Here is a 13,403-nt window from a genome sequence, read left to right on the forward strand (position 1 = left end):
TAGCAAAACAACCCAAAAGCATTTCTAATTTTCTTCTTTTCTTAAATCACCCATGTGTTTCCCCTGTATAGCAATGTTTTTTTATTATTATTATTAAATAAACACGAAACGGAAACAGCTTGACGGATGGTTGAGAAACAAGTCTGAAACAGAAATAAGGTAAAGTTTCAGGGAGTTGTTCTGCTTTCTATCGCATTTCTCAGGAACACACCTGGTTTTTAAGCACTCAGCTGGGATCTAAGAACAGAGCACCACCTGGTGGTTAATATTGGTGTGATCTCGTAATACAAGTCCCCTCAATAATTAACTAAAACTAAAAGTTCATTCCTTGACAAGTAAATCTACATGTACATCTAAAAAATTTGAATATCGTGAAAAAGTTCATTTCACTTATTTCAAAAAGTGAAACTTTCATATATTTTAGATTCATTACATGTAAAGCAAAACATTTTTTTGTTTTAATTTTGATGATTAGAGCTTACAGCTGATGAAAGTCAAAAATCAGTATCTCAAAATATTAGAATATTTACATTTGAGTTTCAATTAATGACCATCCCTACAGTATACATTCTGGGTATCTCTTGTTCTTTGAAACCACAATAATGGAGAAGACTGCTGACTTGGCAATGGTCCAGAAGACGAATATTGACGCCCTCCACAACGAGGGTAAGTCACAAAGGGTCATTACTGAAAGGTGTGGCTATTTACAGAGTGCTGTATCAAAGCATATTAAATGCAAAGTTGACTGGAAGGAAGAATTTGGGTAGAAAAAGGTGCACAAGCAACAGGGATGACCGCAAGCTTGAGAATACTGTCAAACACTTGTGAGAGCTTCACAAGGAGTGGACTGAAGCTGGAGTCAGTGCATCAAGAGTCACCACGCTCAGACGTCTTCAGGAAAAGGGCTACCAAGCCACTTCTGAACCAGAGACAACATCAGCAGCGTCTTACCTGGGCTGTAGAGAAAAAGAACTGGTCTGTTGCTCAGTGGTCCAAAGTCCTCTTTTCAGATGAAAGTAAATTTTGCATTTCATTTGGAAATCAAGGTCCCAGAGTCTGGAGGAAGTCCAGTGTGAAGTTTCCACAGTCAGTGATGATTTGGGCTGCCATGTCATCTGCTGGTGTTGGTCCACTGTGTTTTCTGAAGTCCACAGTCAACGCAGCCATCTACCAGGAAATTTTAGAGCACTTCATGCTTCCTTCTGCTGACAAGCTTTATGGAGATGCTGATTTAATTTTCCAGCAGGACTTGGCACCTGCCCACACTGCCAAAGGTACCAAAAGCTGGTTCAATGACCATGGTGTTACTGTGCTTGATTGGCCAGCAAACTCGCCTGACCTGAACCCCATAGAGAATCTATGGCGTATTGTCAAGAGGAAGATGAGAGACACCAGACCCAACAATGCAGATGACCTGAAGGCCGCTATCAAAGCAACCTGGGCTTCCATTAAACCTGAGCAGTGCCACAGGCTGATTGCCTCCATGCCACGCCGCATTGATGCAGTAATTAAAGCAAAAGGAGGCCCAACCAAGTATTGAGTGCATAGAAATGAACATACTTTTCAGAAGCCTGACATTTCTGTTTAAAATATCCTTTTTTTTTATTGATCTTATGTAATATTCTAATTTTCTGAGACACTGAATTTTGGGTTTTCGTTGTCTGTAAGCCATAATCATAAAAATTTCAAGAAATAAAGGCTTCAAATATTTCACTCTATGTGTAATGAATCTATATAATATATGGGTTTCACTTTCTGAAATGAGTGACAAAAATATTGACCTTTTTCACGATATTAATTTTTTTTTAGATGTACCTGTAAAACAGAAAAAAAGAAACAAAATAGACATATAAAAAAAAAAAACTAAAAAATGCCAATAAAGCACAACTAAATTACTAATGAAAATAGAAAACATACAAATAAATACTAATTGAAAATATTAATAAAAACTATTATAGTATCTTAATGATCCTAAAGTAACTCTTTGAGATTTTCGACACACAGTAGTTTTAGACACTTATGAAAAATGTTTTAAATAAAATGTTTTAAAAATATTTCCTTTAATAGTTTTTATTGCCTCACTTCTTTTAAATAAATCAAATCAATATTTTGTGTAAATAACCTTATGCTGATTTGGTGAGAAAAATTTCTTATTTGTCTCAATATTAATACTGTCATTGCTTAATATTTTTGTGGAAATCATACATTTTCAGGATTCTTTGGTTAAAAAGTTCAAAAAGTAATTTTTTTTGTAAACATAAATGTCTTTACTGTCCCATTTGATCATTTCAACACAGCCTTGTTGAATAAGATGATTCATTTCTTTCAAAAATAGTGTGTGCGTCTGTGTGTGTGTGTGTATATATATATATATATATATATATATAGAGAGAGAGAGAGAGAGGTAGCCTTGTATCTTTTTCTGTAATTTGCTCAACTTTAAGAGTCTCAATGCAAATTACACAAAGCACAAGCTATTAACTAAAATGTTTATTTATCATAATACAAATTGTCCTGGTGTTTATGTTCAGAGCTTCCTCGTCAAACAATCTTTAATGCATTTAATGCTGATGATAAACCTGAGAACTGTGAACTTCCACACTCACAGATGTCTGCACATGTACAAGACAAAGCAAGCAAGCAAGGCACAAATGACGAGTGACAGCCTATAAATGTGCATAGGAAAATCATAAAAGAGCTGTCTGTGACAAATCCAGCACTTTAACATTTCACACACCAGGATGAAAAAAGATACAGATCATTTCAAATAACCATGATCAGATAATAGTGTATTAAAATCCAGTATTTCCCTTTAAATTGCCTTTATATACCTTCCTGTTTTGGCTGCAGTCTGCAGTGTTTAAACGGCTACATAATAATTATTAAAAGAATGATTTAAAAGTGCTCTTATCCCACTGCAATACAATCAGTAAAATATACTAATTATTAGTGAAGTTAATTTAAGTTATTTAGGGAAATAAATTTCTTTGGTCAGCATAGACACAATACACGGTATCTGTTTCTTGCTATCAAACCCTGGAGTTCTGGAGCAGGATTCAAACTCCAGCGCCACCTTGTGGTTGACACGTGTCATGATCTGCATGATCTCCAGTTGCTTGCCATATTTTGACAGCATCTCACACAGTGAAGAGATGAACCAGGAACCATTAGCAACGTTCCTCCAGGAGTAATAACCTGAGGACAGACAGCAAACAAGATAGTTAGGGCATTTACATCTGTGCATTTTTTTTAGTTGGTTCTCAAGAAAGTTTCTTAGAACAGAACATTTGTTACCTGGTGCAGTGGAGTAGGCATACAAAAAATCTGCCTCAACAGGAAGCCTCTGTGTTCCCTCTTCATGTACACTGTCACACTCAATGCCAGCATCCAGACCTGAGCCTCGGCAAGCCTGAAGACACACAGGACAAACATACTCAAGCATCTGTGTAAGAGCAACTAAAAAAAACTTACTCTCCCTCAGGCCATCCACGATGTAGATAACTGCTCACCAATGCAGTGAATGGATGCCATCAGAATGAGGGTTCAAAATGCTGATAAAAACACCACAATAATACACATGACTCCAATCCAGCAATTAATGTCTTAACAAATTCACTAAGATGTTTAACTTTAAACCATCGCTTCTGATCAATATATGAGTCCATAGTTCATAATAACACTTCCTCCAGTGAAAAAGTCCATGGCTATCAATTAAAGTCTTGTGGATTATTGTGATGTTTTTATCAGCGGTTTGGACTCATTCTGACGGCACCCATTCACTGCATGGGATCCATTGGTGAGCAAGTGATGCAATGCTAAATTTCTCCAAATCTGTTCCCATGAAGAAACAAACTCATCTTGGATGGCCTGAGGGTGAGTACATTTTTCAGAAGATTTTCATTTTTGGATGAACTATTTCTTTAATATTTAAAAAATAATAATTTTATTAATATGCCATTTTTAAATACCTTTTAATAAATGAGAAACTATATTTTTAGTTTGTATTAATTGTACAATATCTTGCCAAGTAGTTATTTTGTTAACTAAAACTAAAAAAAAAAAATATTCAAGTTATTTGAAAAAGTATAAACATCAAGTGAAATAATAAAATAAAATTAAATTATAATAAAAACTTATTTTATTATATTACACCTCATTTTAAAACATGTAGCTGCCAAGGCAACATTTCTCATTTTTGATTTAATTTAAGTAATAAATTAACTAAAATTAAATAAACGAATACTAATAAATAAAATTAAATTAATGAAAAAAACTATAGAGACATACATGAAATTATAACAATAATAATAACAAAAGCGCACAACAAAAGTATTAAAACTTTAACTAAAATAAAAACAAAGTATATACATAAAAACAAAAATATTAATAAAGACGGACTATAATAGTATATCAATGATACTAAAATAATGGCTTTTTGAGCAAGAAAAGACTTTTACTCTTCTATATTATCAGTCAGCTCACCTGAATGAAGAACAGCTTGGGTTTCCCCACCAGTGATTTGCAGCGGTCTCCTCTGAAGAGCACAAATAGTTCCTTCAGCTCAAAACAGCTATCTGTGCCAAATATAACTCCATCATCTCCGTGACTCAGCAACACACACACAAACATGGCTGATTTACTGTGATCTTCCTTAGACACTGAGGATGGAAAAATGTTATGTTAAATTTATGATCGATCGATTCAATTATTGTAACCAATCACTATTCCGACTCGGTCAGCGCCTTTCAAAAAATACCTTTAGTTAACAAATCTCTCATCTGTGAGGCAGTCTGATCATTGCTAATTATTAATTTGAAGCCCAGCTGCGAGAAGGTCTGCGACATATTCTTTGCATCCTCGTCTGTCCCATTACGAACTCCCATTCCTGTTAAAAAAAAAAAAAAAAAAAAATTGAAAATGGATCAATCCAACAAAAAAAACCTACTACTAACTAGTTCAACTCGTCAGTGTTAGCTCTTACCTGTGTTTCTGTGGAAATTCTTGTTGTTGATGATGACACATTGTCCCAGACTAGGGTAGTCCATGTTGTACTGAAAAACATCTGAATGTGGTTTGGCATCCGTCTGATCGACTCCGGGATCTGTGGGATACGAACCCCTGTGCAAACAAAGAGACTTTTATGATGCATTCATAATGAATGTGGAAATGATTTACAGACACTTCAGGAAGTGGTCATTAAAGTGGTAAGTTAGCAGTTACTTTAATGTGATGATTTTGGTCTTGATTCCTTCAACAACTGTGGTTAGCTCTATTTTTAACTAATTTTGATAATTCGCCCACAAATTAAAATTAGGTGAAAGTTTATTTCACCCTCAAGCCATCTAAGATGAACATGAGTTTCTTTATCAGAACAGATTTAAAGAAATTTAGCACTACATTTCTTGCTAGAAACCATCAGTGAGCAATTCCAAAATGTTCAGATGAAGAAACAAACTCATCTATTTTTCAGCAAAGTTTCAGTTTTGGGTGAACCATTCCTTTTGTATGCCTGTTGCTTGTAATAAAATTTCTGTAAATGATCAATTTTCATTTAAATTACACATACGTTTCGGCATTCACTTTTCTGGCATCCACAGTGTCCGACATGGTCACTAAAGAAGGGACACAAAGAAACAAATCTACTGATAAATAATGCTTCACATTTCCAGCATTAACAAATGTTATGTATGTCAGATCAACACATTCTCTAGCAATTCCAAGTAATATAACATGAGAAAATCATGTCATTTTTTTTAACTATGAATTATGTTAAACATTATTTCCCTTTTTCCTGATTTTGCCATATTAAAATACACACGCACACCCACCCACACACACGCTGATGTTACTACAACCGTTCATAAAAATGACTTACACAATGTGGTGGAAAGAGTAAAGTACAAGTACTGTTACATTGCTGAAATAATACTCAATTACAAGTAAAAGTACTGGTGCCAAAACAGTACTTAAGTAAAAGTACAAAGTACTTTTGATAGTATTATCAAAAGATAGTATAGATAGTATTCTCAAGTGAAATAAGTAGCATGGACCCGGAAACAGCAGTCCTTACGTCATGACTTAACAATAGGATTCTCCCCAGGCCTTCAAACTGATGTCATCAGAGCGAGAACCCCAGTCCAGAAGCCAGAGCAAAAGCAAATTTTCAATTTTTGTTTGCATATTACGACAGTAGACAATTTTTTCTCTCTAGTGTATTGACTTGCACGGTTTAATTGTTCACCACAAGACTAGTAATGTGCACTAAAAAATGTAAGTAGGGTTATTTAGATTTCATAACGACTGATCATTTTCAATATCATTGGCAAAACTACCACATACTGTATACTGCCATATAGATATTTAAATTTTTTTTTTTTGTCCATCCATTTTTTCAAAGCAATCACTATTTCAAGCTTATTTTTTTCAAGCATTGAAACTGGTTTAATCCAAGTCTTCTAAAAAGACACATTCACTTTACATGATGAACAGATTTTAATATAGGCTTTTATTTACATACATATAAATATTGATCAATTACCATTACAAAAATCTCAATCTTAAACATTTGCTCATTCTGTGTATTTGTGTCTTTAAAATAGAGTAACTGTTGCAAAAGCTTACAGCAAAGCAGCTTGATTTCAAATTTGATTCAAACTGAATTGAACTTACAAAAAAATGACAAGTACATAGTCAGTAATAAAATTAGAAAACAAATTACCTGAAATATGACAACACTGAATTTTTATAAGCAGTGATTTAGGACCCGTATGTGTTTGGCCTATTTATTTAGATAAATGGAACATCGGATGGCTTTGACCTGTAATGTCTGTACAACATAGTGATGCAATTTGGCAGACTAGGATTTTTATATTTACAAATCATACAAATATATCCCATTCTGAAAAAAATTCTAGCATAAACTTACTTTGGAAAGAAATTAAAGTTTCATCTTTGATTGCTGAAAAACTTTCTGATGCATTTCATTTACAGCCAATCAAATTTCCAGTAGCATTTTCATCGGTCAGGTGTGAATATATTCTGAATGATAACTTTCGACAAAGTTTAATCCAAGAGCAAAGAGAAATCATTTCTACTTTGAAAGCACAGAGAGATCGTGATTGCACACAGTCCGAGTGCACACAAGCAATATCGAAGTGAGAGGACAGGCAGATCATTTGTATGAGTTAATGTTAGGCCGATTTGAGAGCTTGCTGCATCCAGTTTTCTGCGATTACATGACTGTGTTGCGCGGGAATGATTAAAATTATGATGAATACCTGCAATCCCCCGCGGATATTCAGACTCTGTAACTGACAGGTGATGCGTGCCAAACTCACTGTCAGAGACGAGAGAGCAAGACGCAGCTTGTATTGGTGTATATAGGCCAACGGTAGATACTGTGGAAAATGAGTAATGGAACAGTGCCAGATATTTTAGTATCAGTATCAAACTATAGATATTTATGATAACACTACCATGTAGTTTGTTTCTCCAAACTTTGAGCTCCCTGACTGTTTGATCAGCTCTTCACCTGCTGCAGCAGCGGCTTTTCACGGTGTTATGGATCAACTGGGGATTGTGTTAACTGGGGATGTGCGCGTGCATGCAAGTATGTTTACCTGGATTTCCAGCAGATGTTAGACGGTGTAAGATATCAGAGACTGAATCAGACAAATTTAAGATCCATCAGAACATTGAAACCTGAGGAGCTGGAATGCAGAGAAGCCTTAAGGAAACAGGACGTCGTAAATCAGATTCCTAGCTCCAACTAGTCTGAAGCAAGCAAACTAACCAGCAAGCCTCTTTCACAGAATAGCTTACAACCTTTCTTACAGATCTTTCTTACAGACTCATAGCTGCTTTTTCTAGTTTCCATACTGTCTTTTTTATGAAAGTCCTGTCACAATCACTCAGCAGCCACAACTTTTTGAAAAACAACAACCTTCCCACAACTCAGTGCTGCGGAAAAGGTATGGCGCAAATCACAAAATCCTACTGACCTTAATTTATATCGATCACTCCTCTCTGACTTCTCTGCTAATGTTTCCACTGCTAAAAAGACATACTATCATGACACAATTAACAATTCGCCTAACTCTCGCATGCTCTTTAAAACATTTTCCGCCCTCTTTTGTCCTCCTCCTCCCCCTCCTTCATCATCTCTAACAGTTGACAACTTTGCCACATTCTTCATTAATAAAATTACAAACCTCACTGCACAATTTTCCACACCACAATCTATCAAACATATCTTACCAGCAAACATACACTCATTCACATCCTTCTCTCCACTCTCTCAGGCAGAAGTCTCTAAACTCATCCTTTCCAGTCATCCTACTACCTGTCCGCTTGATCCTATTCCATTTCATCTCCTTCAAGCCATTTCTCCTGCAGTTGTACCTGCACTCACTCACATCGTTAACACATCCCTTCACACTGGAATTCTTCCCTCAGCATTTAAACAGGCTTGTATAAATCCACTTCTTAAAAAACCCACTCTTAACCCAACTCTTTTAGGGAACTATAGACCGGTTTCCCTTCTTCCTTTCATTGCAAAAACACTTGAACGAGTTGTGTTCAACCAAGTCTCTGTCTTTCTCACACAAAACAACCTCCTGAACAGTAACCAATCTGGCTTCAGAAGTGGACATTCGACCAAAACTGCCTTGCTTTCTGTTGTTGAAGCCCTAAGACTTGCAAGAGCGGCTTCCAAATCTTCATTACTTATCTTGCTGGATCTGTCTGCTGCTTTTGATACGGTCAACCACCAGATCCTCTTGTCAACCCTATTGAGAAAGGGCATCTCAGGAACCGCACTCCAGTGGTTTGAGTCTTACCTCTCTGATAGGTCCTTCAAAGTATCTTGGAGAGGTGAGGTATCCAAGTCGCAACATCTAGCTACTGGGGTGCCTCAGGGCTCAGTTCTTGGACCACTTCTCTTTTCTGTCTACATGGCATCACTAGGTTCTGTCATTCAGAAACATGGCTTGTCATATCACTGCTATGCTGATGACACTGAATTCTACCTCTCGTTCCATCCTGATGATCCGACGATAGCTGCTCGCATCTCAGCGTGTCTAAAAGACATTTCTTGCTTGATGATGGACCATCACCTTCAACTCAACCTAGCTAAGACAGAGCTGCTTGTATTTTCAGCTAACCCATCGCTTCATCACAGTTCCACCTTCCATTTAGGCTCATCAACCATAACTCCTTCAAAATCAGCCAGAAACCTTGGAGTTGTGATTGATAAGCTGAATTTCTCAGACCACATTGCTAAAACTGCCCGTTCCTGCAGATTTGCATTATACAATATTAAGAAGATCAGGCCCTTTCTCTTGGAACATGCAACACAACTCCTTGTTCAGGCTCTTGTTCTGTCCAGACTTGACTATTGCAATGCTCTCTTGGCAGGTCTTCCAGCCAATTCTATTAAATCTCTACAATTAATCCAAAATGCCGCTGCAAGATTAATCTTTAATGAGCCGAAAAGAATAGTTTTTGGCTCAAGGTCTGCATTTAAAGTCACACCAGAGGTGTTCAGCTGACATCAGGACTTTGCTTTATGCAGACCAGTCAAGTTCTTCCACACTGACTCAATCAATAATTTCTTTTTGAACCGTGCCTTATACACAGAGGCACTATCATGTTAGAATAGAAAAGGGCCCGGTCCAAACTGTTGCTATAAAATTAGAAGCACACAATTCCCTAGAATATCATTATATGGTTAAACATTAAGATTTGTACTCATGGAAATTACTAAAGTAGTCAAACCTGTTCATTAGAAGGGGGTGACCCAATACTTTTGGCAATATAGTGTATATAACATTGAGTTATGCCAGTTATATTAATTTCAGTGGTAACAAACTCACTAACATTTGGATTCAGCCTTTGTGAAGATTTTAGATGACCCTAACACCTGTGAAGAGATAACCCCTGCAAAAAACCTATGATCCCAACTCTAAATCAACATGCAAAATTATCCTTATATTGTAATCATTATGATCACAATATGTAAATCATTGCCTAAACATGTTTGTGCTTAGCTGAATGATGTTAACTACCCAGATCCAGCCCGTTTCCAGTCCAGATGGTGGATCAGCACCTAGATGACCACAACATCTCTGAATGTCAGTGGAGACCACCCTACAGACAGCTCCCCTGCGAAGACCTCTTCACCTTGACAGCCATTAGCACAACTGAACTGAGCAGGAGGATGACATCACTGAATGAATGATGAACTGACTTTAACTGAGAAACTGACGATTTACTATTGTCCTCATTTTAGAGCTGCTTTACAGCTGAATAGAACTTTGTTTGCATTATTGACACTGTTTCAGTATTTAACACCGTGAAGCTCCGTTGACACAATCTATATTGTATGAAGCGCTATATATATATATATATATATAAATAATGGTGACCTCACTTGACTTGACAGACCTCTATTATAAAACTACATTTCTGCAATATGGTCATTACATTGACAGTCATTTCTGACATTTCTCTTCATAGTAAAAAAAATGCATTTTATATAAAGCTGCTTTGAAGCCATGTATTGTTAAAAGTGTGTGTGTGTGTGATTTTGCTTCAACACCTATGTATATACGTTTGAACATTCCCTATTCAGGATAATTCACTGCATCTTATCTGTGTCACTAATTCGAAGTTATATGCATAATGCAAAACTATATAGATTGTTTATCACTCATTCTTTAGCAATATAAAAAAGAAAGAAAATGAAATGCTTTACATTCCTTTGACCACAGCAATATTGCTGCTCAAATTCATTTAAGTAAACACCTTATTTAATGCATTTGCAATTGTCATTAGAAAAAAAATAAAAATCTATTGAAAGGAATGCAGCCTACCGTCAAAGGTTTAAATATCAATTCAATTTGTGGGCATACTCCGTAACGAACTATGATTTAAAAGTAACGAAGTAGATTATTTTGCTTAATTTGTACTTAAGTACAAGTAAAAGAACAGCTTTAAAAATATACTAAAAAAAGTAAAAGTACCCGAAAAAATAGTTGTAGTTGTAATGGATGAACACTGTATTCGTCTTAGGAAATTACACAGAAATATAATATGCGTTTTCAAATACACTTCCCCTAAAGGCTGTCCTTTAAAACAACAGGTGTACAAGTTCATATAAAGTCCCAAAAGATAACTAGTTTGCTTCTTTCTAAGTCTAGATGTTTAATATCCATAATGATCAGAAATATCTGGATTTACAAAGATCTAACAGCTTGATAACCGAGGCCTGGGCCTCTCACATGTGTCAAATGCTTTAAGATTGTAGTATTCTAGAAAGTAGGTCATGCCTTTCTGGGACAAGCCCAAGCATGACAGCACAGTATGAAAGAAGACTTGTTATGAAGAGTTATGGTAACTTTATATCACAGCCACCTAAATGAGACAAAACCTCATTTATACCAGAGTTACTTCTCAGAAATTTAGAAGAAGAAAAAAACATTTAGTGGCATTTACAGTCACATCTGACATTATCTAAATCCATTTGTCATTAAAACAATCACATTTAGAACTAAATAATTCTTTTTTAAAAAGCACATCTCTTTCTTACACTAAAAAAAGCTATGCAATTAAGGTGATCAGTAATGTGAATAAGGTAAATAACTTACAGGTGTGTTATCAGGTGTTTTCCTTCTGAAAGAGAAAGGACAGAAGTAGTGTTGAGAAACCCAAAGTTTCTCTTTAGCAGGGAGGGAGCGGAGAACGTACTAAGACTAATTTTAGATTGTAAATATTAATTGAGTAGCTAATATTTACCTTCCTTCCAATAGCGAAATCCTACTCATAAATATTAATTGAACTCAGGTTGCGTTTTTAGGTTCTGGTCAGAGCTGTTGAAAAACAGAGTGGCGACAGCGGAGTTCAAAACGCTCGATGGTCACGTGACTCACGTAGACCTCAAATAGTTCCAGGAAGTTCATAGCAGGCATAGAAATGCATTGAGTTAGAGAGACAGAACTGCGATTTTTGGTAATTAGTAGACAATAAAATAATTTATTTACATTATTTATTATGTATTAATATTATTACATTATTTACTTTATTACATTATGTATATTATTATTTATAAAATAATGTATACGTAGCATATGTAGCTGTATCAGTGTTGTTTTTAAAAGATAAAATCCACTAATATTTGAGGATTAATTTGGCCAGCTATTCTTACCTGCCTTGTTAACATGTGTGTGTGTGTGTACATGTGTGTGTGTGTGTGTTCTTTAGCTGAACAAATCATGCAGTTAAGTAACGTCATGTATTCAGAAACAATGAACAAACTAAAGCAATGAGTTTATGACTGATCAATTCAATAACTGTAACCTACCACTATTCAGGCTCGGTCAGCATCTCGCAAATAATACCTTTAGTTAACAAATCTTTCATCTGTGAGACAGTCTGATCATTGCTAATTTTGATTTTGAAGCCCAGATTTGAGAAGGTCTCTTTCAAATTCTCTTCATCTTTTTCTGTCCCATTACGAACTTTCACTCCTGTTCAAAAAACAAAACAAAAGGATTAATCCAAGGAGAACAAACATCTAAACTAACTAGTTCAACTCGTCAGTGTTAGCTCTTACCTGTGTTTCTGTGGAAATTCTTGTTGTTGATGATGACACATTGTCCCAGACTAGGGTAGTCCATGTTGTACTGAAAAACATCTGAATGTGGTTTGGCATCCATCTGAAAGACTCCAGCATCTGTGAGATATCAACCCATGTGCAAACAAAGACATTTTTACAATACACTTAAGCATGAATTAAATGTAATATTTCCGACCACCTAAATGCATGTTATTTGTTATTGATTGCAAATATATTACAGTTTAAAATTACATTAAATGCAATTAGTTGAACTTTTGAGTGATATTTTTGAACCACTTAAGTGGGACTTTAGTATGTTTTATATGTATTTCAAATATGGTAAATATGTACTTCTCAATAAGCAATTAATGTGAACTAAAATATACTTAAATATAATTTCAATGTACTTCAATGTTATATATGAAGCTGAAATTTAGTATAGGCTATTTAAAATATCTCTTAATTACCTAGTAACAATCAACACAAACACAAAATGAAAACCCACTACATATATTGACAAAACAATCTCTAAAACAAATACACAAAAATGATTTTTTATTATGCACAAGAAAAACCCAACACTATACACAGCTGCAGCACTTTAACTCACTTATTAGAAAGAGTCTGGAGAACATTGCAAAATCACTTACATACAAAAGTACCTAATCTCGCCATCATAGAAAACATCATTCTGTATGATGTATAAGCCACGAGGTCAAAATTTACTGGTATTACTATCCTTGTGGAGTTATTTGGTCTCCATAACGTATAGGATTACTAACGCACAAAC

The 13,403-nt window shown here is 35.4% G+C and overlaps 1 protein-coding gene across 1 annotated transcript; it reads right to left on the bottom strand.

The window, feature by feature from the left end:
* Positions 1-2,406: 2,406 nt before the first annotated feature.
* Positions 2,407-12,724, bottom strand: LOC306883376 (caspase-3-like). Its single transcript, XM_079438580.1, has 8 exons — positions 12,611-12,724; positions 12,396-12,524; positions 5,567-5,612; positions 4,982-5,118; positions 4,757-4,885; positions 4,483-4,658; positions 3,295-3,409; positions 2,407-3,195 (listed from the first exon to the last, which is right to left on the bottom strand). The coding sequence occupies exons 1-8, from the start codon at positions 12,711-12,713 to the stop codon at positions 2,966-2,968; spliced, it is 1,065 nt and encodes a 354-aa protein (XP_079294706.1). The 5' UTR covers positions 12,714-12,724; the 3' UTR covers positions 2,407-2,965.
* Positions 12,725-13,403: the final 679 nt, after the last annotated feature.

This window comes from Barbus barbus (assembly GCF_936440315.1).
Source record: "Barbus barbus genome assembly, chromosome: 17".
In the NCBI taxonomy this organism is placed as follows: Eukaryota; Metazoa; Chordata; class Actinopteri; order Cypriniformes; family Cyprinidae; genus Barbus; species Barbus barbus.

Bases quoted from the DNA above. Each gene is read 5' to 3' on its own strand.
- LOC306883376 (XM_079438580.1), bottom strand. From the start codon at position 12,713: ATGGATGCCAAACCACATTCAGATGTTTTTCAGTACAACATGGACTAC. The intron at 5,613-12,395 runs GTATTATTTGCG...TCCCTTCTTTAG, and splicing joins GAAAGATTTGTTAACTAAAG to TGACCATGTCGGACACTGTG. The intron at 4,659-4,756 runs GTATTTTTTGAA...TTCCATCCTCAG, and splicing joins GAGAGATTTGTTAACTAAAG to TGTCTAAGGAAGATCACAGT.